The 25,502-nt window shown below is 43.7% G+C and overlaps 1 protein-coding gene across 3 annotated transcripts in view; it reads right to left on the bottom strand.

Annotated features, from left to right (window-relative positions):
* Positions 1-371: 371 nt before the first annotated feature.
* The window catches only part of flrt2 (fibronectin leucine rich transmembrane protein 2), a 37,717-nt gene continuing 12,586 nt past the window's right edge, over positions 372-25,502 (bottom strand). Inside the window, exons 1-2 of one of the 3 annotated variants that reach the window (XM_080453957.1) lie at positions 9,802-10,497; positions 372-6,007 (exon numbers count right to left, since the gene is read on the bottom strand). In XM_080453957.1, the coding sequence (XP_080310083.1) occupies positions 3,557-5,545 (1,989 nt within the window). In that variant the 5' untranslated portion in view covers positions 5,546-6,007; positions 9,802-10,497 and the 3' untranslated portion in view covers positions 372-3,556. Of the gene's footprint in view, positions 6,008-9,801; positions 10,498-25,502 lie in introns of those variants that run through there. The other 2 variants (XM_080453959.1, XM_080453958.1) reach the window with 2 other exon arrangements.

Raw genomic sequence — 25,502 nt, 5'->3', positions numbered from 1 at the left:
GCATTACTTTTTCAAATTGGATAATATTACAGTTACTATGTCAAGTAATGCATTACTTTCAAAAACGTTTTTTTTTATAGTTTTTTAAGCTTCTAACAACTTCATGCACACTAATGACGATGTAGTTTAGTCTACAATTAGCTATTTAGACTTAGATTTTCAATATGTATACACTGCACCGATGGACGCTGCAGGTGCTGAGTTGTTTGTGACGTCATGACATCATGAATTTAGGCTGCTAAAATAGCATATAATAATATTATTCATTCTAGTCTAGTCAATTTAGCCCAACAAGAGAACGTAGGTCCCAGGCATTAACTAAACAATCTGTATTTACTGCTTACATTCTGTTTTGGATGTCTTCGTTCTCATCATTCCAAGAGAACTAGATATTATATTTTGTTCAAAGACTTTGTACTCACTTGACGTTTGTGCCATTTAGTCTACCTTTCGTTTTGTGAAAGTAACACAAAAGTTAATATAATGCATTACTTGACATAGAAAGTAGTATTTCCACATAACATTACCTTTAAGTAATAAGTTGTATGTAATAAATTACATCTTGAAAGTAACTTCTCCAACACTGATAAGGGGCTTTTTGCGTATGTAATCGTTAAAAAGCCTTAAGTTGTGAGCATTAAGCAATAGCATCTTAGTTCAATGCAGGTCAGGGTCTGGACCGCGTGTACTGGTTGCATCGACATGTCAATCGGTAGGAAAACAAACAAAAACGCACACAAAAGGTCAGAATGCTTTGATAACCACAGAAGACCCCATAAAGTGTATTGTAAGTTGTTTGGTCATGTTTTAAAGATCAGGGTCATTGTAGGAGTTTTATTTGCCTCAAACCCTGGAGCTCTTTGTAAGTCTGTGTGCATCACCTTGAGTCAGTATAGTCAACCGTGTGATTATGCTATCTGAGCGTTTGCTGGAATTATGGATTTACATTATGGATGCAGCTGCTTTGCAGCGCCCTACTGCTATGTAAATCCACACGGATAATCTAGACACTTGGCATAAATCAAGTTCAAGCCCTTATAACCATTTTTACTGCAAGTACTGCAATACTTGAAATATCCAGCCTCGGTTGTCTCAATGCTACGTGTTTTTATCGCATTATGTTACGTCCAAGTTGAGCTTGTTACCCACAAGGGGTTAACTCACGTTTGCCTCCCCTTGTTCGCTTCCTCTCGCTCTCTCTCAGCATGAGATCCATGCAGCCAAGTGAAAATAAAAGCCTGCATATTTTTCTCCCTTTTTTGGATGAGGATTATGAAGAGAGAGGTGGGAGGAGGGGTCAGGAGCAGTGGGGTCGGTGGTGGGAATTCCTTAAGCTTGGCCCCTCAAAATCGAAATCCTTGTCAAAGCAAATAAAGTCTTCTTAAGAGGCGCATAATGAAGACCTCTTACTGGCAGCACAGATCCCCAGAGCTGCCACCAGAACCCATGGGCTGAACCATCAGTATGTGTTTTAATTGAGCCCATGCGGGGATCAGAGGAGAAGAAACCGAGAGAGAGAGACGGCTAGAGAGTAAGACAGACACATCAACCACAAGAGAGAGAGAGGGAGGGAGGGTGGGAGAGTGAGATCTGATAAGGCTAGGCTCATCAGTGGTAGGACTCCAGTGTGAGCAGGTGCATTGTGGGAGCAAATGATAAATGCGAACGACAAACAGACGCATGTAGACAAGAGCATAAATGATCATTTATCCTCATCAGTCTAGATGAGCCACTCAGTCAAACCTCTGCTCAATGCAGATGAGCACCACGGGCGCAACGTGAATGTTGTGTTATGATTTGCTAATTTATCAAAAAATACTAATGAATGGAGGCATGAATGTGAAATAAGTGGGTGTGTAATTAGTGATATGAGTGTGCCTACTAAACATTCATCATTCTCTCTCTCTCTCTCTCTCTGATACACACACACGCCCCCACGGTAGACCCTGGTGATACAAAAATCCATATCATTTTGCCAATGAGCAGACAGAACGAGAGAGCGAGAGAGAGTGCACTGTTAGTTTTAAATGATTCCACATCATTAAGTAGCATGGAGAGCATTAATACCCTAAACAATGCCTTATGAACATGAGTAATGTGGCCAGGGTAATGTTCTCCAAGGGAATATTGGAGGTAAAGTGATCTACACTGCTCTCTCTCATCTGCCTGTGTTTTCTCCCCCCCCCCCTCCCCACACACACACACACACACACGCTGTATTGAGAGAAAGTGCCCCCTTGTGGCTCCTGTTGTCATAACATTTTGAAAAGGCAATGCAATGAACAGCAAAAATAAAAAGGGGTTCCTTTTAAAAGGCATGTCATTTATTCTTCTTCTTTTTTTTACACATTCACGTGTTACCTTCAGACTATTAACACGCCTTAATATAAACACGTTTGCCTGTGTTGCTCTTAAAGCACATCTGACACGTGATCAGATGTAGTGCAAAAATGATATCCTTTCGAAAGTCGAATAGATTTCTCTGAAACACCTCTTGGCTGGGCCTTTGTTGCAGGGGGAGAAGAACAAATTCTTCTAGCATTAAGGTGCTTTTGGGAAATCCAAGCAGCACAGGTGTCATTCTAACCTACCACAATGCCACATTGAAAATGCTCCACATTATCCCAACGAAGGCTAGATTATACTTAGTTGCACACCAGTGTTGCCCGTTGAAAATAGACGATCTACAATGCGAGCTTTAAGACTTAAAACGCGATAGCACGCAATGCTGGTGGGCAACTAAGCATAAATCAGTCTTAAGAGGTGTTAGAAAGTGTGCCCTCGTCCCTCCCATGTCATTTCCACCAAAAGCTAATTCTGTGAATTGCTGCTTACGCCCTTGGTTCCATTAATAAGAAAAGTGCACTTCAATTCAATTGATTCTCTTTCCGTCTCTCTCTCTTTGTCTTCCTAACAACCTATCACTGGCCCACCAGTGCAGTTTTTTTCCCCACAGTGCTTTAATCAGCACTGTTTGCTGCTTTACTACTGTTCTGTAAGGGTTGTATGTGTGGGGGTGCAGTGTCTCTCGTAGCGCAAAAGGCCATAATTTTGCTTCTGTGGTTAGCAAAGGATCCCAGCCCTCACGGCATCCGAGGCTGACAAGCGTTCGATAGAACCTCTGCCCCAGGGTGCCGTGATTGTACAAAATCCATCCATTCATGTACAGTACTCAAGACCATTAAACCAACATTCAAAAACCCTGCTGGTTGTTAAAAAAGGAAAACATTTGTATCTCTTTTTCTAAGAATAAAAAAGATAGCAGAGAATCCCCACATTATTATCCACAGTATAAATTACATTGTAGACGGAATTTGGAAATATATATGGTACAATTATATTTAACTAGATTTTTTTCTTTTTCTTTTCGTGTCTACACAAACTGTATGTGTATGTGTACAGTACAATCCTCAGTATTCACTTATCCATTTGTAACTCCAAGAGTGTACAAATGTGTTACATGTGTACACTCTCGAGTTGAATGAACCCTAAGGATTTTACTGTGTGTGTGTATGTGTGAGTTCACGTGGGCATGCCTCTGTACCGTACTACCACATCACGTGTGACAGAACTCTGTACTGGGCACATTGCTGCTCTTGCAGTAGGCTATGCTGTTGTTACTGAGATGACAGTCTCTAAATCCAATGCCCCCGTTGGGTGTGTAAATGGGCTGGATGTGGAAATCTCCCTTGAGCAGCTGCTCATTGTTCAGTGACACTATCTGGAAACTGGTCTCTGTCATCTCCAGAATGGAGTTATCCTTCTTGGTGCCAGCTTCGCAGTAGTCGTCTTTTCTCCTGCCCCGGTTGTATTTCCACTTGGTCTCGGATGACCGGCTCTTCTTATGCATGTGCCAGCAGAACAGACTGAGCAGCGTTACCAGGACGATAAGCACCGCCCCGCCTATGATCCCAGCCAATAGCAGCGTGTGCGTGATGTCCTGCTGGGCCGCCTGCTCCGAGCCTGGCGTCTTGACGCTGGAGACCGACTTGGTCCTGGCCTCCGAGCATATTGTATCCTCTCCGGGCCGGTAGGAGTTGAGGGTGTCCAGCACGTACACGCAGATACGGTACACGGACCGGGGCTCCAGGTTGGTGAGGCTGAGGCGCCGGACGTCCCCGCTTACCGTCCTCTCCCGGGTCACGTCTCTCATCAGGCTCTGGCTCCTTTTCACCCAGGTGACCTTGTAGGCTGTGACGGTGAAGTAGGAAGACCAGCTGACGTCGATGCGGGTGGAGTTGACCACGTGGAAGGAGATCTGGAGAGGGTCCTCGTACGGGGGCAGGGGCCCAGGGGGGTTGTGGGGGTTTGGGGGTGGTGGGGGAGGGGTGGGGGAGTCAAAGTAATAAGGGGTGAAGGTGGGGATGAGTGTGGTCAGCAGGGTAGTGATGGGGTTGGTGGTAGTGGGTGGACGAGGCGGCGTGGTGCGTAAGGTAGGCCAGGGAGACTGGTCCGTGCCCTCCGAGCACTGGATAACATCCAGGGTGAGCTCTCTGATGGCCATGCCGCGCACCTTTTCTGGGCTCTGACACATGAACCCCCGCACGTTGAGCGAGGAAGGCAGCGACTTGAGCCACACTACCACCCATTTCACAGCGCAGTCGCAGCGCCACGGGTTGTTCCGCACCGTGAGCTGCCTCAAGCTCACGAGCCCGTCAAACACGCCCTGCGTGAGGGTCTGCAGCTGGTTGCTCGAGATATCCAGCTTCTCCAGCTTGTGGAGGCCAGCAAAGGCCGCAACTGGGATCTGGTCAATTTGGTTCTCCTGCAAGCTGAGCTTGACCAGCGACTGACCCGGGAGGAGGGGAGGGGGGAAAGTAAGCGAGTTGCGGCTCAGGGCCAACTCACGGACGTTGACCAGGTCCTGGAACGTCCCCGGTGCAATACCCTCGTCCGTCAGCAGGTTCCCGTCCATCAGGAGGCGCTGCAAGCGTGTCACGTTCTGGAAGGCCTCCTCGGCGATGACGGCGATGCGGTTCTCGTCCAGCCGCAGCTCCTTCAGGTCCTCCGGCAGGCCAATGGGGACGCTGCTCAGGTGGTTCTTGGTGAGGAAGAGGAGTTTGAGGCTCACCGCCTCCCTGAAGGCCCCTTCCTCCACCCCAACGGTAGAGATGGAGTTGTCGTCCAGATGGAGCTCCTCCAAGCGGGTCAGCTGAGCCAGCGCTGCCCTGGAGATGGTCTGGATGTTGTTTTCTTGGAGGTGCAACACTCTGGTGTTCTTGGGCAGGTTGATGGGGAACTCATCTAGCTGGTTGCCGTAGAGATAGACGGTCTCCACAGAAGCCACATTGTGCAGCTGCAGGGGGAAGCCGGCATTGTTGATCTGGTTGTTGTGGAGGTAGAGGACCTTGTAGCCCTCCTGCACCCCGAGAGGCACTGACGTTAGGGCGCGCTCATTGCAGTAAACAAAGGTTTTGTCACAGCGGCACTCGGTCGGGCAGGAGGCACCCGGGCTGAACTGCATTTGGAGGCTCAGCATAACAGTCAACCAAAATCGCATGAACGAGGCCCAATCTTTATTCCAGTGCCCGGACAGAAACTCCATAGTGAAAAAAAATAGAAGGAAAAAACTTAAAAGTACAACTAAAAAAACAAATGTCAAACTCACTCAGGCAGGCAACAAAATATACGTATATCCACAAAGTAAAAAAAAAATTATATAGACCCAAGTCGTCCTCGGAGAGTTCGCTAACGACGGGTCAGTTCATCGGGCAGAGGATAGGAAACGGTGAGAGTAATCCGTGTGTAAACGCTACAGTAAGTCCTCAGCCGAGGAAGCAGCGCCGGTCTCATTAGTGGCGGTCAGTCCTCCAACTGACTCCATCCATGCTGAGACATCAGACCATCGCAGGACTCTCCACTTGTCGCTTCACGCAGAGCCCAGCCAGGACCAATTTGAAGCCAGGCAGCAGAGGCTCCTCTGCGGGCTCCACTGGCCTGTCTGTCACACACTGCTGATCCCCGACCGGGGCCGCATCCAGGGGGGTTGACATTTGGATCCAGAGACCTGTGTGAAAATGAGAAAATGCCATGTTAATATTTTAAAGGGTGGTCTGCTCTCCGAATAAAAAGGGGGCCCTCTCTGTTTCTCTCTCTCTCTCTCTCTCCACCCGTGTCTTTGAAACATGCAGGAAGCACACACGTACACATTGGTATTACTATACTTGTGAGGACGTCAACATTTTAAGGAGGTTGATTTTACGAATGCCATTTTTAGCCTTTTTCCCCCGTTTTATCTCTTACCCTAAAGCCAAAAATAGCCAATCTGCAAGCTCACACTGTGTCACGCTGTGTCACGCTGTGAACTTGTAGATCTGCTATTTTCGGTGCACAACACCGGCACACAACTTAGTATAAATCAGGCATATCTCTAACCCCTAAACCTAACCTCTATATGCCTAATCCTAAACATAACCCCAACCTGACTTTTTTCCTAATTGTAAGTCTAACTCAAAAAATCTTTCTTTACCATTAAAAACAACAATTTCTCATGAGGACCAGGAAAATTGTCTTCTACTATATATATATATATATATATATCGGTATATGGTATATATATTCTACTATACTTGTGTGGACATTTGGACCCCAGAAGTATAGTAACACACACACACACACACACACACACACACACACACACACACACACACACACACACACACACACACACACACACACACACACACACACACACACACACACACACACACCATCTCTCTTTCCTTCTCTTACACTCTCTCTTTCTCTCCCCTCTCACACACACAGCCATATAGTCACAAAACACAGCGTTCACTGATATACTTAAAATTATGCACTGGCTATTTCAAAAAATGTCAAACGATCTGATAAATATTCAGAACCACTCTTGCACATCCGGTTTCACAGACATAAAGGGGGCTTTTATCCCTTTTGCTCCATCAAAGGAGGGACTGGAGCACTACTAGGGCTACTAGGACGGACACACACACACACACACACACACACACACACACCCTGACTGTCCCTGACTCAACCATGCTAAGGGACGCTAAGAAGGCTTACGTATTTCTTTTAAACACTGATGATAGCAAAGGCCACGATAGAGAGAGAGAGAGAGAGAGAGAGAGAGAGAGAGAGCAATTGAGCGAGATTGAGGTGCAAGTGAACAAAGAAAAAGAGACACTTTACTTATAAAACAGTCTTTTGGGGTTCTTGTCAGAATACAGAGCTACTGTATATTTGTGAACACTGTAGTGCTCACAGTAAAAGATGGTGATGTGTGCTAGCTCATTATCAGGCAACATGTAGGCCGTGAGACATCTGTGCGGTGTGGAAATTGATGGGAAAGAGAGAGAGACGAAGAGAGGGTGTGTGTGTGGGGGGGGGGGGGGGCACAAGGAAGCAGTAGGGATCCTACAACCTCTCTCCCAACCTTCCCGCCTGAGTGACATACAAGAGCTGTCACATGAAATGGGATTGGAAAATAATTTAGCCCCGGCACCTGCAATAAATGATCGATACAGGCTATTCTTCAACAGGGGGAGGTTCGGAGTACACCACAAGGCCACGGGATTACAGTAGAGCACTGATCCACTTTTCCACGTTTTATGACCCATCACACCTATTTTTTCTTTTTTTTTTTTTTCTTCACCCTCATTTGATTGAAAGAGATACTGGTTGTCATGGATGCTTTCAACTGATCTGCAGCTCCGCCCCTTAGTAAGTGCAGGATGGGCCTTTTAATAAATAATGGCAAGAACGGGTTGAATGTTAAGCAAGGAGATGGATGGGTTTGCATTTAGATGTTCTTCGTTGTTATGTTATGATAGATGGTGATATTTAAACAACAAAGTAAACGTGTTAGCCAGGTCAACGTAAGGATAGTTTTATTCCTTATTTATTTTAGAAATTTAGCTAAATAAGCTTGCTATTTAGATCATTTTGTCATCTCTCCTTACTCGTGCAAGTAATTTTACAATAAATACATAAAAATGTTTTTTTTTGCTGTTAATTTTGCTGAGCAGTCCTACTTCTTGAAATACTCGGCTGGTCCCCCATGTTGTTTGTTGATGAGATGGAGCCTGCATGGTGGGGCTCCTGCTCCTTGCAGCAGAGAGATACAACCCTCTGACATACATTTGTGATCTACTTCTCTAAATTGAAAGAGCTAAATTTAATCAAATAAGCTTCAGGGAGAGGGAATAAGGCAACCACTCGGGGCGATCAAAATGTGCTGCTGCCGCTGCCACAGCAGTGGAATCATCAACAGCAGAAGGCAGCGCCATCAAGATGATTATAGCTGTATAAATAAGAAGCACCGCAGAAAACCAAATAATATGTATGAATATAAACCTTTGCAGGAAACATGAAATTATGTTTGCTCTCAAGTTGAAGCGATACTACAAACAAAGCTGCTATTTGGTGGACTTGGTCATGTCGGGATGGGAGACTTGTGTCCAAACCAAGGTGTTTTTAACAAGGACACATTCTTTTTTACAGTTGAGGGAGCACAGTTCTCACTGTCAGGATGAACAATCAGTGTTGCCAAATCTTGTGAGGGAAATAAGAAACCAGGTCTAGGAAAACGAGCCCAAAAGAAGCAACTATGGGCTCTTTGAAAATAGCCGATCTACAAGCTCACAACGCGTCGCACCATGAGCTTGTAGATCTGTTATTTTCAAAAATATCTTGTGGAAAAAAGTGTAAAATTTGAAATATTGTTGAAACATTTTATCAACACAAATCTGGCAGGGGGGGGTCCACAGGCACAAATTAATTTCAGATGGGGGGGGGGGGGGGTGGCGTCCGTGGAGAAATACACGTTAAATTTGGGGTTCTTGACTTTAACATGTTTGAGAACCACATAACAATAAACAATAATAACAAAATGGAAACAAGCCCAAATAAGCAATTACACTATAGAAACAAGCCCAAAAAAACGCAACCACTAATATTTACAAGCAACTTTACAGACAAATAAGCCCAAAGTCGCTTATAACAAGCCGACATGGCAACACTGTGAACAATAATGCGCTATATTGCGCCAGGACAATACGATTAGATTTACTGACAGAGACGCAATTAAAAGTTTAAAACGGATAGGCTGTTTAAAGGCGATGAGATGCGGATCAGATGATATATCCCACTTCAAAGCCTGCAGCCAATTGAGCGGCGTTCATGTGAATGACTTATTACAAAAGAGGATTGAAAACCGTGCAGTGCATTGACTCAAAGCCCCCCCCCCACGTACGTACACACACACACACACACACACACACACACACACACACACACACACACACACACACACACATGCACACACACACACACACAGTACACGCGCTTGACACACACGCGCACACGCACAGACGCGCGCACATAGGAAAAGTCTGGCGTTCACGGAGGTGTAAATGTGTGTGTTGTGCTTGTTGTGTGCATTGATCGTTGACAAGATTATGAAAAATCTAATTAGCCTCCTAACCAATGAATACATTACAACCAAGTGATTAATAATTAAAAAAAATGAGGCTAGCCTAAATAGGAAAGATGACCACATTTTCCTCCGCGGTGAGCTACGTAACGTGGATAAAGCACCATTAGCCATATTGGTCTTTTTATTATCAGGTTAAATGGCCTGCAATTACAAATAATTAGAAATCATTATCCGAATTTAATTTTAAAGTTTTGAGATTTGACAAGAATCAACCCAACTCGGAGCATGTGTGACTCCCAGTCCCTATTGCCTACCTATTATTTTTTAAATGTCTCTCTTGTTTTCCGACTGCTGTAAAAACAGGCTCCAGAGCAGATCATTCACTGTACCTTTGACGAGGCTTTATCCGTACGATCCACAGAGAAGCACATCATTACGTACAACTTTTTTCTCTCTTTTTTCCCTGTTCTGTCCTTCGGCTCTTTCATGCGATCCCGGCGTACGAGCGCGCGTAATAATGGTTCAGTGCCATTCCGCGACGATGTCTGTGCGAATCATCGGCTCCGATCGGCACCTTGCGACCCGTCAGTCTGAAAAACAACATCATGTCCAGGGGGTCCCGGAGAGAGAGAGTCCGCAGCGACACTTTTAGCGGGTTGTAACGTCCCCAACACCCAGACAGACACACGGAGCCTCGGATTCACTCAGAAGAATCGTCCTCCTCAACGCGTAGCAGCGCCGACAGCGGAGAGCAGCGCTCACTTCTCCTCCGGTCCGAGTCTCCCGACTGGCCACCGTGTGATCCTCCGCTACGGGCCACCATGACCATGACGGCCTGGCCTGGCCGACTGGATGGATGGACAGACGGACGGACGGACGGACGGACGGACGGGGTAAAACAAAAAAAAACTTGCCTTGTTCTGAATGTTCGTAGCCTAGGCTACTCCGTGGGAGATGTTTTCATAGAAGAATCCACTTGATAGTGATCCGTGTGTTCCTCGCACCCCTCTCTCTCTCTCTCTCTCTCTCTCTCTCTCTCTCTCTCAGACACACACACACACACACACACTCTTTCTCACTCTCTCTCTCTCTTTCCTCTGTCTCAGACACTCTCTCTCTCTCTCTCTCTCTCTCTCTCTCTCTCTCTCTCTCCCAGACACACACACACACACACACACACACACACACACACACACACACACACACACACACACACACACACACACACACACACACACACACACACTCACTCTCTCTCTCTCTCTCTCTCTCTCTCTCTCTCTCTCTCTCTGTCCCTCCTACTCTCAGAATAAAGAATGCGTCTCTAGCAGCTCCTAGATGGCTGTAAGCCACAGAACCTCCCCGTTGCCCTCCTACTGCAGAAAATAGTTTATTTTCAAGACATTTTTAGCTTCGTGTACAATTAGTTAAGCCTAACTAGGCATGTAGTATATTGGAGTTAATTGGCGACCTGAAAATCGGTCAGTGTAGCACAAAGTCCATGCTTTAAGTTGGCCAGTTTATAGGTTATGATAAACATGAACAATTACCCCCAGTACCAGATTTAAAATAATAATAATAAAAAAAAAAAAAATATATATATATATATATTTTTTTTTTTGACCAGACCTGAAGCATTAGACATGCACTGTGATGTCTGTCTACTTTGCTTTGCACACACACACACACACACACACACACACACACACACACACACACACACACACACACACACACACACATCTCTGTTCACTCTTTCTCTCCTTGTTGCTCTCTGTTGCCCCCACCCCCCTCTCTTTCTCTCTAACACTGTCAGTCACACAAATAAATGATGGACTTGGTAGTTCAACAATTGTCTATGATCCATGGTACTGGGAACCAGTGTTGTCATATAGTTTTCAATCTTCTTGAGACGTTGACCCCTGTATGAAAGGCACACGTGACAGAGTCATATCAGTCCCACAGATCAGCAGGCAATTTTCTTTTTTTTTTTGCCTTTGATCATCTGCTTCAGTTGCCAAAATTGCATTAATTTAACCTTTTGACATTTGGTGACCCACATCCAACTTCCAGCATGGAGGGGCCGTAGAGTAATGGCAAATAAATGATGTCGCCCGTGGCTCCCGTTCAAATGGCCAGCCTCATTTTGAGCAATCAGCGAGTCTGGTGTGTGCGCTAGCTATTGAAAGTCTTCTAATACATCAACTCCCCAGGAGATGATTTGGTTGTTCTCACTCTTTGCCTTTCATGTTTAATTTTGGCAGACACATCCCAGAGATGGACTGCCTTGCCAGGCTCAGTCCACAGCATTTAATTCCTTCATAAATCAACCAGCTGTACATGGCATGAATTATAGATTGCGAGAATTCAGAGGAGGCGGCGTCCTATTTTTATTTTTGTTGCTGATGGACATGTTTCACAGCAACCCACCTTGTGCCATTCTACCGTGTGTGTGTGTGGCCGCCAGAGGCGTTCTGAAATGTATTTTTTCAGGCATGAAAAAGAATCTTGTCTTGAAAATGTTGCTGCAGTTTTCAATCAGACAGTTAAATGGTGTCATGGGGGTTTGAGGGCAAGTAGAAGCTCAGCCATTTTCCTGCCGTGTTAATTTGTTCTGCTGATTGTTGTCAAACTAAACAGAGGTCTGGCTTTGTAAGAACATTGTTCTTGTTCACAAATATTGATTGTGCTGTCATGGAGGATAAGAATGACAAACAGGAAGTGCTAAGTTGAGCTGTATTCCCCTTAAAGGTGTTGTAAGTAGGCTACGACGGAAAAGGGAAATGTTCTTGTTTGTGCCTTTGTCTTGTCGTAATCACTGCAGCATACAACAAGCCTGAGCGTTACTGTCAATACATGGCCTTAATTCCAGGCTTTAATTACAGAAAAGCAGTGAAACATTGAAGCACGAAGCACCTTTGTAATCTGAAAGTGGAAACTCCCTGCTAGACGCCCACCTTGTCTTCCTCATAAACTCCACTCTCGCCTTCAGAGACCCTCCCTAAGTTTTGGTGTGTTGTGTTTACACTGCACACCATTTTATCAAGATGATGATAAAACCTACAGTACTGTAGCTTACACTGCCCCCGGATCTGCTCCCTTTGGAACTAGAACAAGAATTTTTTTTTTTTTTTTTTTTTTAATAGGAGGCTATGATGCTAATATGTGTTTATTCCTCTGCCACACATTTTTCTCCAGCCCCAGGAGATGTCATTAGCTTATCACATTTCTTCTACCGCATGTGTCCATATCTGGATGTTAAAAAGGTCCTACTTCAAGGTCTCAAAAACATCAGTGTTTAAAACTCCTTTTGGGAGAAATCTCTCACTGCACAAACTGTGCTGGATTACGAAAATGTGTTGAGCATCTCTACAGTGGCTGATCAATTGTGTTATTTCATTAACTTCCATGCCACTGTAATTATGTTTACCCCTGTCAATTATCAATCTACACGCTATCTTATTTCCCAGTGTGACTCCCAGAACGGGATGATTTATTAGCTGTAAAAACTAGCTGGTGACTCACACTGCATCTTGCGCCCAGAGAGTGAGCTCAAAAGTAGCAAGGCCATTTCATGTGTCCTACAACACCTAAAGCCTGTTGGGTCAAGACCATACATTTAAGTGCCTGTGGGTGGTGTAGTGACGTATACAGGCACTTAACCCCCCCATCCCACGCACCCCCAAAGCTGTCTTCTCAGACTCTAAATCATTCTAGCTTTCTGTCCTGTCCTGTGCTTCAAACCCCACACTGCTGCGTCCCCTCTAAAATGCCTACGTAAAGAAGGGGATCGGAAGCCCCCTCGCTATTTAAAAAATAATCAAAAGCTGTATGTACAAAAGCTTGCTATATGTCCTTGATTATAATTATTTTTTAAATCTTTTTTAGTTGCTGTTCTTGGCTCCCGTCTGCAGTTTTATCTGAACTCAATGGAAAGACACGCTGTGTACACACAAGAAAAACAAATAGTGTGTGGATGTAATGAGAGGACAGGACATCTCTACGTTTGTGAAATTTATCCCTCTAATTGTAGATCAAGAATAAAAACAAAATACTACTTCCTTCCTTCCTCATTAAGAACAAGCTGACCACCCACTGTCCGACATACAGTACATTCAGACTCTCATTAACCCATTCAATCCGGGAAAACGTATCACAAATGTCTTCTAAATTAGTTTTCTGAAAACCGTATGTTGCTATAATATCAGTGGTTCTCTAACCTTTTCATGTCAAGGACCACCCAAAATTATATGTATTCGGTCGCGGACCCCCATCTAAAAATAATTTTGTTCCAGGGACCCCCCCCCCAGAAGCAAAGATTTGAGTTACAAATGTTCGCTTTAAAAAATATATATATATTCAAAGATTTGCGCAAATTTTCATGATTTTTCAAAAATAGCAGATCTACAAGCTCATAGCGCGGCACTCGGTGCCGCGCTATGAGCTTGTATATCTGCTATTTTTAAATTGCCAAAGAATAAAAGAATGGCTATAGCTAAAATCTAAAATGACACAGATGCGTTCCCGGATTGAATTGGTTAAGAATCTCTTATAGAACAAATATAACATAAATAACATATGTATGTATATTTTTTAACTAGCTTTGCATACAGTATGTAACATTTTTAAGCAATTATTGCTTTATATAGATATGAGCATGTATTCAGATCCTCCCGCAGATGGGTTGTTGGCAAATATATTGTACATGTATTTGAACATGCAACTATCGTCATGCTGGCCTCGACTAACTTCTATGTTCTCTTTTGTTTTCTGTTGTGGACCTGGGCATGTGTGTGTGTGTGTGTATAAGGCGAATGGGGTACAATTACACTACTGCTTGACATGTCATTACTAATGTGTCCATCTCCTGTCTGTCACATGGGATGTTGATTTGTGTAGCCAAGGTTTTCCTGTAAAAGTATTGCCGTTATTTTCTAAATGATATGGTGAAAATGATGGTTTATCAGGCTGTTGCACAACTTGCACGGCATACTGTGCTCTATCAGGCCCTTTTTTGTTCATCATCCACAGAAGCAAAAGCGTGGTATTCTCACATTGGCATGTGAATTATAGGGGGAAGGTAAATGTAGGGCCCTGACTGAATGCTGTCCTGTGCTAATGCCAGGCTGTAAAAACACTGACTGACAACAAGCAGGGCCCTGTAGCTCTGCAGAGGGACAGAGAGAGAGAGAGAGAGAGAGAGAGAGAGAGAGAGAGAGAGAGAGAGAGAGAGAGAGAGAGAGAGAGAGAGAGAGAGAGAGAGAGAGAGAGAGAGAGAGAGAGAGGGGAAGAGATGGGAGCAGACAAACAAAACGCGAGAAATAAATAGAGAGGAAGAAAGAGTGATATAGAGAGTAAACTGAGGTGGGGGCTTGAAAGCTATTTAACTGAGACAAGGCAAGGGGGATATGCAAAATAGATACAAATAAACTAAGTGGTTGATGTTTAACGTAAATCGCTTTTTCGACACTGCTATTTTTGCTGACTCAACACTGATAGTAGATTCACGGTATTGAAAAGGATGCACCTTAAACACCTCACACACCCACGAGGCTCCCAATGTACAAAACGTTTGTTGAATTAGCATCCTTGATTAAAATCAAATAAACAAAGAAGCTACTTAGTTCAGCCAAATAAAGGTTTATTTTTCTTATGGAGGATGGCGGATTTTAATCAAATTAAGAATGACACAGTGACTTCACACAGCGAGATCAAACCAGCAATGCAGACGGAGAAGGAGAGAGATAGACAGACAGACAGACAGATGCCAGGAAGGAGCAGGTCTTGGGGTCACGCAAAGGATGGGCTTGATCCCACCTCCAATCCCTGCAGCTTTTCTTCTGTTTGAAGACACATCTGGCCTGAATTTCCCTTCCCTAGCAGATCGTAGAGGAAGTCTTAGCCTGCAAATACTCTGGGTGGATGGAAAGGGAGTTCCAGGCAACTCCAGCCTCCCAGGCTAAACTGTACAGATACTGTCTGCCCATGAGTCACCTAGCTGGGCCAGACCTAGCCCTGGCCCGGCCGTCATCACAGTGGATCCATCCTGAGTACTGGCATGGCACGTCTATTATATGAGTCATTCATATACAGGCAACAACGTACTGGGCAGAATTATGTTTGAGCTGTAGTTATACTTAACCACACTGGATTAACTTGCCTCCAGTGTGGGTGTATTGTGTGTGAGATGAGGAAAAGTTTGTGCTTCACCCCCAAGTATTCCACAATTATGGAACTAATATTTTGAGGAGGTTTGATTTGACCCAGTGAGTAAGACCTTGAGACGTGCAAGCTCAAGTTCAACGTCTTTAACCCGCAGACTTGCACTTTCTTTTGTGCTCCAAACCTAATATGTCTGACTCAATTGAAATCCCCCTGCACTGATCAATCTGAAATCAACCCAACTCTTGAGAAAGCCAGCTCGACTAGATCAACATTGGGCTTTTGAAAATTAGATTTCACTCAAATGAATGGGGTGTTAGTGCGGGCTTGCTCTCTAAATCTCCTCCCATCTCACTGTGTTGTGTTTGCCGCACAGAGTTAGACCGTATTGTGAAATTCTCTTTCTGCTTGAATGACAATCAGTGCTTATCATTAGCTTGACTTCTGGCTAAGTAACCAAGCCCCCGAACACCAAACACCATGCTCCCTTGAACCTTCGCTTTCTGACAGCAGTTGCATCCGGCTGAGTAATTATTGCATTATTTCTAATTAGAGCTAGGGTAGGGAACGCCTCATACCAATTTGCACCCGCATGACCTGTGATGCTTATTAATTATTACATTCTAATTAAATGTAATTACAATATTTCATATGGGACTTGAGTGTTTTGTCTTAAGCTTTAAAGGCTTCATATTGATGTGGAGTATATTACTTTTTGGCAACATTTAGTTGTCTTGTTAAACAAGAAAAAGAGCAGAAATCTTTTAGGGCTCTGATTTAATTGAATTTGCATATCTCAATTTGGTTGTTTTACATTCAGCTTGGGCACACATGCACAAACACATACACATGGTGCATGCGTGTGCATGCGTGTGCACTCACACACACACACACACACACACACACACACACACACACACACACACACACACACACACACACACACACACACACACACACACACACACACACACACACACACTCTCTCTCTCTCTCTGGAGGGTTGCTGGGGCTGAGGCAGGGGGAATTTTCCTCCTAATGCCTGTATACTCCTTTTGCTTGGCTCTTGGATTCAGAATCAGCTTTGTATTCTCCGTTAAAGCATGCCTCAAACAGAGTTGTAAAAGGCAGACAGGGAAGGATGATCTAATCAGGCGGGGTACCAAAAGGATTCTGTAGTTTTGATCTGGCTTTTTATTATCTATTGTTGTCAGCTTTTATCTTGTCTTTCAAGTTCAAGGGGATAAATAAGGGGGGTGGGCAGGAATTATCATAAATCCAGATTACGTCAGAAGGCAGGTGAAACAGCTTTCAAAACAGACAGCTAACTAGATGATTATGCTATCAGACATTCATAAGCCGCTGATTTTAATCCTCTGCCATGCTGTTGTTGTAGCTTGCCTTAACTGTAGGTCATTTCACAGCTTTCCTTGCTTAATTCATAGTTGTTTATCTTTTATTTCCTTTATTCAATTGATGAAGTATTTGTTAAAAGTTGGGGATTTTGCTCACATCAAAATACAACTCTTCGCAGCTGTGAGCCCTGCAGGTATTCAGATGATACCTTACTATGTTGCCTATTTGTGCTGCTTTAGCGTGACACTATCGGACGACAAAGTATAAAATAGGTCAAAGTGTTAAAAGATGACCAATTGCATTAATTTATGGAAAAAAATGTAAAAAAGATTACATATGGAGAAGGTTTGATAAAAAAAGCAAAATGAGATTTTGCCAAAAAAGCAGGATTTTTTCCTCTTCCCCGCATGGACTTGCTGAGGCAGTAGCCCGCCTAAAACAATCTGCGGTTCCATCTGGTCATAGCGGTTTCACTCCCCTCACTAGTTTGTCCCCTTTTGCTTTCACTTAATGCCACAGCAGGACCGCCCCAGTTTAAAAATAGTCTAGCAAAAAAACTCCATCCTTTGGGGGGTGTCTGCAAGAGCATCACCACTCTTCATGGGGGGCTACTGGGACGCCTGATGAATCAGAGCGCTGTGTTCCAGGTCTCGGTTTTATTGGCCTTTGTGTCTTTACATCACAGAGGAAGGGAGAGAACACGGAGAATGCAGCTAAAAGTCGACTATTATGAGAGGAGAAGGGATGAGTTTTATGCGCGTGGGAGCGATGGTGTAAGGCATATTGATTTGAAGGGGATCTGTTTTCATTGCTCATCCTTCACAAGGCGGCCTTGGCCAGGCAGAGATCAGTCTTCCTCTCTCTCTCTTACTCTCTCTTTGCTCAGGTGGCACGGGGCCCAACCCTGGCGCCTGCCACCCTGCCCAGATTAATTGAGGCATGGCGTTGTAAATGAATCACATATGGCTAATATCTCTCCACTCCCTCCCACCCCCACCACCACGGCATGCAGGCTGGATCACCTCTCTTCTTTTATTCTCTATTTTGGGACCATAGCGGATTTCACTCTTCCGCGCCTCTCTTGCCCCTTTTCCAACTCCTCGTCTCTTTAAAGAAATGAAAAAGAGAAAGAGAGAGCGGGGGTGAGGGAAGAAATGAACCAAGCCGGAGGAGCAGACAAGGTCAGGTACTTGTTGGCTTGAGTTTGCTGCAAAATTCATGACTTTCCCTTTTGGTTTTTCATTTTTCATGCTCTGCAGTCCAGTCTCTGCTCTTAAACTGGGCACAAAGCAGATTAATTGCATGATCCACGGAGAGGTAAGGAAAGAACCGCTGCTTCTGTCCCTGTTGCACTTGCCACCTAGCATTAAGATGAAGAGATCATAGCTTTGGCCTTTATTAATTATTTACGACATCCAATGCCTGGCCAGAAAGAAGCAGAAGAGGATGAATGGTCATTAATGGGTTATCAAGTTAATTGTACTAAGTGTACTAGAATAGTTTTCGACGCAGTAGAATACTGTTACTTAAATATTAACCAGTTAACTCTGGCGTCTGGCATTTTGTTTTAAAATACAAAATGACTATCCTTTTTGGTCAGTATTGACCAGGCCGACTCCAGAAGATCTATATATACTGAATTGTATGTCAATAGCAAAAATAGCAGATCTAAAACCTCTATAGGAGGTTCGTATTTTAATGGAATATTCTCCTGATTATAACAACTACTCTTTCATTCTTGCATTTACAAAAGTAGTGGAGTACAATGCTTAAGCAAAAATCTATTTACATGAATGTAGAATTATTTATTTTAGAAGGTTTACATAAAAAAAAAGCTACCTCGTTACTCAATAATTACAGTAATGAGAGTATTTGGAATTAGTTAGTGGTCACCTCTGGCAGGAATTGTATTAGAGGCCGATTTATGATGAGTGAGTTAGCTAAAACATCACCAGGAATACTCCTGTCACACTCCTCAGTTTCCTCAGTTGTCATGTCCACACTGCATTGTTGTCATGTACACAGCACTTTGCAGTAATGCAGCAAGTGTTCATTTCTGTCTAATCATTTTAACCACATTAACTGTAGCATCCCTATTCTGGGCACATCATAATAAGCGAATGTTTGACAAAAAACTGAATAACATTTGGTCAAAGTATCCGAACTACAAGCTCACAACCTGCCGCAATGCAACACTTTGTGAGCTTGTAGATCTGCTAATTTTGGCAAAGAGATTTGGTGTAGAGGGGAAAAAGGAGGTGGCCTGATATAGACCCCTGGGGGACCCGTGTGGTTAAAAAGACGGCAGTTGTCATTTTTCGTAGGAGGAATTCAAGCCACGCATCAGTCATCGCATTAATTTGTTCCTGGCGTACTGGATTTTTGAGATGGTTGCTTTTATACAAGGTAATTTTCTGAACTGAAGCGAATTGTCTGACCACTAACGAGAACACAGTCTCTCACAAAGAAACAGTGCACTCATAGTCCCCTCTTATCATCAGCCTGATCAGGGTGTATTCACTTACTTGGCAAAGACTCTGATTGTATGGTTAGAAATTAATGTGGTAGATGTATTGGACTTGATATGAATATTATGTGGTTTGCCCATGGGGACAATTCCATTTATAAGAACCCCCCCCCCCTTTGACTAAAGCAAGAGTGAACCTTTTTGGATTTGTCACTCCACATTTGCTTTAAGAGGTAAAGCATTTGGAACAATCTGAATAATGGAATACATGTTCTGGTGGTGACATTGCTGTGGCTCCATTTCAAAGACATCTGGAAAAATAGTCCCAGCCGGTGTTTTTTCAAAAGCGCATTCATGCAGTTTAAATGGCATTTCTTGCATTTCCGCATAACATCCAGTATTGAGGGACATGTTAGTAAATCAAGTCGTGCAGACGTTCTAACCAATTGTACATCAAAACAGCTTGAAGATGATGATGCGTTATATTTAGATGCTGTAAAACTAAGCCCTTGTCTGTCATTGCGGTCATGTGTATCCCTGTCACTCTTGTATGCCCCCACATTTTGTGATCTATCCATAAAAACAGATGTTCATAAGATAGTCCTTCCTTGTATGATTTATTGACTTTCAGCCCATATGTTCTTATGCACAATGTCTTTGCGTTTGAATATGGGCACCCTGGTTTTTATTAAATGTAATCTTGATGGGTGTAATGCTCGTAGTAAATGCCATGTTTCTGTTCTCAGCGTGCCTTGCCCACACACATTTGTCATGCCTAGCCACTTGTTCAGCTTACTGTTGTGATTAATTGTGTGGTTGGGCGCAGATTTACTGGGATAGTCCCCGCTGTCAGGACTCTGTGTGGCGATTGGCCCCACAATCCATGGGAGGCTGGGCGATGGTTAAACAAATAGTCCAGAGGCAAAACACACACAGGCACACACGTTGAAACAGTAGGTTCACAGGTTGGGCCTCAGAAAGGTGGTTTCTGCAAACACACGCACGCGCGCACGCGCACACACACACACACACACACACACACACACACACACACACACACACACACACACACACACACACACACACACACACACACACACACACACACACAACACACACACACACACACACACACACACACACACACACACACACACACACACACACACACACACACACACAGTGAACCTCTTTGTTCTCGATGCGACTTTCAACCAGACACTTTTATTTGACAACAAGGCGTACCCAAGAATTGCCGTTTACAGACGATGTCACTATGCAGCCAGCAGCCTGCTCAGTGATTATGGGCATCATAAAACAACCATGTCGCCCTTTTCCCTGGGGAGAATATGTGTATTACAAGAACGAAAGAAAGAAAGGAAAAAAGTTGGCAACACACATGTGCGAGAAGAACAGAGAGGTATGGCAGAAATCCCCCTGCTGTTATTCAAAACTGTTATGGCAACTAGAGCTAGCAGGTATTTCTCATGACTATCTGCTTTCCCCTGGGTGTCGGGTGTCTTCAGGGAGCGACTCGGAATGTTTCAGAAAGGTAGTTGGAATGCTCCGGCTGCACATGGAAGCATTTTAGAGAGGAGGAAGTGGAGGGAGTCACCAGAGAGATGTAAGACGAAACATTGCTCAATGTCCTCTTCAATGTATCTCTTGGAGAGAGAGCATTAACACATGTTCCATAGCCGATCTATCTATCTCGCCCTGGATGTCTGGAGCGGTGGACGCTGAATGCTGGCCCTGGTCCAGGTTCGACTGATAGGTTAACAAGAAGAACTTGTTCTTATCAATGGGGTTCTTTATGTTGTCTGTACACACACGCACACATGCACATGCGCAAGCAGAAACATACACACCAACGTACACACACAAATGTACACACAAACGTCAACAGACTCTGAGTAACAGAAAAACGGACTCTCACCCGCGTGTACACACATGCAAACAGACTCGTAGGCAAATAGAGATGCGCATGTGCACGCACGCACGCACACACACACACACACACACACACACACACACACACACACACACACACAATCACGTATATAGTCTCTGCCCATGGGTGCTAGAGTAGTGCTGACATCAGGAAGGTGTTCATCGCAGCACTTTAGTAACACTGTCAGGTATTCACTGTTATTATTCTTAGCTGGAGGAAATTGAACCTCCTAAGCAGGGAGGGATTCTATAAAGACAGGGAGAAGCAGAAATGTGTGTGTGTGTGTGTGTGTGTGTGTGTGTGTGTGTGTGTGTGTGTGTGTGTGTGTGTGTGTGTGTGTGTGTGTGTGTGTGTGTGTGTGTGTGTGTGTGTGTGTGTGTGTGTGCGTGCGTGCACATGAGCGAGAGAGAGAGAATATATAGATATGCAGGCGAGATATTCAGATGTGTGTGTGTGTGTGAGACTGTGTTTGTGTGCCCATAGGTGATAGCAAGATAAAGACAAGCTCATGCACATATACATCTGAAGAACGAGGTTTGCTGTGTGTGTACAGAATGTGAAATGCATGAGAATCACACACACACACACACACACACACACACACACACACACACACACACACACACACACACACACACACACACACACACACACACAGAATAGTGTGGTGTGTGTGTGTGTGTGTGTGTGTTCTGGAGCAGGGGAACGCAAATGAGTAACAGAAAGTGTGATGATCAGCAAATAGATGATAGGAGAGGGCGGAGAAGGAGAATGTGTCGCCCGCTTAACTGCCGTTGTTCTTGGCTGCCGTTGATCTCCTCACTGAGGATGATGAGGTGAAGTCTTGGAAACACATGCCAGTGCCCAGGCTTCCCCCGGCCCAGTCATGCTAATCTTTCAACACGGCTCACCTAAACGAACAGGCTTTTGGACAGCCTTTAATTACAAACAGACAGCGGTGTCAGGTGACTCTCTCTCTCTCTCTCTCTCTCTCTCTCTCTCTCTCTCTCTCTCTCTCTCTCTCTCTCTCTCTCTCTCTCTCTCTGTCTCTCTGTATCTTCCTTCAGGCGCTCTCATACTTCCTCCTCCACCACAATTAGAACCCTTCACTCATGTCAGCAAAAGCCTTGTTTTTCTAGCTTGGAATACCACACGTGCACAGGCGGGCTCGCACAGCCAAAAACCCAACGATGCCCGCACTGTACTATACGCACACTTGCAAAGCGCTCATGTACTTAAGAGCACGGATGCAAACACATACATAAATATGCATGAAGAACGCAAACACTCACTTCGACAACATACTGTACGCGGTAAAATCTTGAGTGCTATTTTAAGGGTATATTTGCACGCTCAGATTTAAATGAACACTCAAGTTATTACTTTCAAGAAGTACAAGGAGGCTCTCTATAGTATATACAATACTGTATGCTAACATCCCCTGCTTAACTACAGTTGATTCCTTGCCTGGGAGTATTGCACGTGATGTTCTAACATCAACAAAACATTTCTCAATCTTGAATGCTTCCCTCGAGGGCAAACAAGGTAGAATGTTTATCATTTATCTTAATTTCCTTTAGCTACTTACAGGAGAGTGTGCTCTTATTTCAAAACACCCTTCTGTGGTGGGGCTGCCTCTAGGGATATTGGGGGAAAAGGCTAAGATTGGCTTGAGGGATATACATTGCAAATCGCTCTCGTTAAACTTTGGCTTGTTTGAAGGATATTTACAGACTAACGGGATTACTTTAGGGACATGCAGCTCTAAAGTGAATTTGAGTCAGCATTTGATTTGGTAGTCGGTCTCTGTTAATCACGTGGAAAGTAGTTAGTTGTGTTAAATGAGATTATTAATTATGTGTTGAGTGTCCAATCCACCTTTGAGTGTTTAAACTGAATGTTGTATTTATATCGCAATTTAAAAATGTTTTCCACCTAAATGGAGAAAAGATCACAATGTTAGTGTAATTTCTCTTTTTTATTGCGAGCTCCTAAAGAAATACATTTTATATGTACAGTATAAATATATATTCTGTTCACATTGCATTAAGTATACTGTAAAAAGAATATCATATTTTTGAAAACTCTCTCAATAAAATATTCCAACCATAGGAGACGATTTCTGCCACTGAATACAAATATAACAGCCTGAATTCTGAGTTATTTCCTTGCAGTTGCCAAACCCAAATTTGTGAGAAAGTGTAGGCATTGTTTCCAACTGGAGTTAAGCTGGGGACATAATGTACTCAGGTACCAAGTAACATTAAGTACCACCAAATAAGAGAAGGTGGAAAAAAATCCATGATGCTTGAGGCAACCTAAGCTTAAGTACATTTCCAATAGGGCTTTTTCTCTCTCCAGCCATTTAAGTCCTCTATAAAGGCAACTCGTCACTCTCCCTAATGCCTGCAGTGCTTATGGGAAAAACAGGCCCAAAACTTCATTTCCCTCTGAAACAGTTTACTGATCTCTGTAGCCTGAGTCAATAAATACAAACACATAACTTTTACCGCCCCACCCCTCAGTCTGCACACCAGCCCGTCGCTCTTTACGCCATCCAATTCGTGCCTGGCGGAGGTGATCGTTTCTCGGGCCTCGTTCAAATGGAGGCCATTGGGCCATTTTACACAGCAGTGCGAGAATGAGAGATTTCTAATGACTTTGCTCTCCGGATTGTGTTCCAATGGGAGCCCAAGGCCCCTCGCCAAGGACCTTCCAACTCACCGCAAGTACTCAACAACCAGTCCCATAATTCTGGATGGGCAGAGAGTGGGGGGGTGTGTGTGTGTGTGTGTGTGTGTGTGTGTGTGTGTGTGTGTGTGTGTGTGTGTGTGTGTGTGTGTGTGTGTGTGTGTGTGTGTGTGTGTGTGTGTGTGTGTGTGTGTGTGTGTGTGTGTGTGTGTGTGTGTGTGTGTGCGTACGCGCTACCACATTCATGCTGAGCGTTAGCACGTGGACCCTCTCCTTTTTCTGTCTCTCTTACTCTTACTCTCTCTCTCTCTCTCTCTCTCTCTCTCTCTCTCTCTCTCTCTCTCTCTCTCTCTCTCTCCCCCATATCTGAATACAAGCCACGTATCTTGAATCTCACCCTAGATTGTTATCAGTATTTGTATGCCGACGCGACAGACAATTTATGATATAGATAGTTTTCATTTTAGTGGAATATTATGCAATGAAACCATTAAAATGTGATGCGGAGAGACAGACAGAGAGAAAGGAAAAAAACTCTTTACATTTGCGGTTGATCTACTCCGAGTATCAGCTTGTTTCATGCAAATGTAATGCATGAATAATGAGTGCTGAAATATACCATGTCAAAAATATTAATGATCACTTGTAATGGCGTAATTAGTGGTATATTTGTTCAGTATTAAATAACCCCAAAACTTCCTAATTGTTTTACAGAAAAGTAAAAGTATGAAGAATCTCACGTTGGAGGCTTCCAAAAGTAACAACGCAGTCGCCGTTTTTCTGGGGTTCTAATACTTTTAGTGCATTGCAAAATAAAACCCCATAATAAGCCCTATATCCATTTCAGCGTCAGGGAAATGTCAAGTTTATTGTTAAAATATCCAGTATTTCTCAATAGATAGTAAGTGAAGACTCCACAGGTACACTCAAAAAACTCTCAAGATGGAAAAATAATTGTCTAATAAGCTCTCTGCAATTCTGAACAGTGTATATATACATAATTATCTTCTCAATATACTCATGTTTTAAACTGTAACTACTGTAGTAAAACAATAAAATAATGATTCATTGAACCAATGAATCTATTTGAAAATTCCTTGTTTTTAAATCATTGTACATAAGTGATTTTTCGTTACAAACCCCTGTCATTAATTGGGCCATGGTCCCTTTAAATCAAATGTCATTAGCAATAGCTTGTGATGTCATAGGTCAAGAGGAAGTAGAAGGTTGGGGGAACAAAAAGAGTGTAAAACTGTTTTTTCAGGTAGGAACACAGTGTTTTGGCCGCTCACTTTGATTGACATTATTTTTGTCTGAGAGTTTGTTTTGGAAATATAACAGTATGGCAGAAAGGTGTTACTCTAAAGCAAACAAGAAAGCTGTTTCCCTGCTGAAAATCAGGAATTGTGAGATGCCTGTCAGCAGGGATGATTTATGGTGTGTCCAGCCGAATGGAATTCCAC

The sequence above is a fragment of the Gymnoscopelus braueri genome (genome assembly GCF_963280865.1).
Source record: "Gymnoscopelus braueri genome assembly, chromosome: 16".
NCBI classification, from domain to species: Eukaryota; Metazoa; Chordata; class Actinopteri; order Myctophiformes; family Myctophidae; genus Gymnoscopelus; species Gymnoscopelus braueri.
This window is presented reverse-complemented; position numbering and strand designations above follow the sequence as displayed.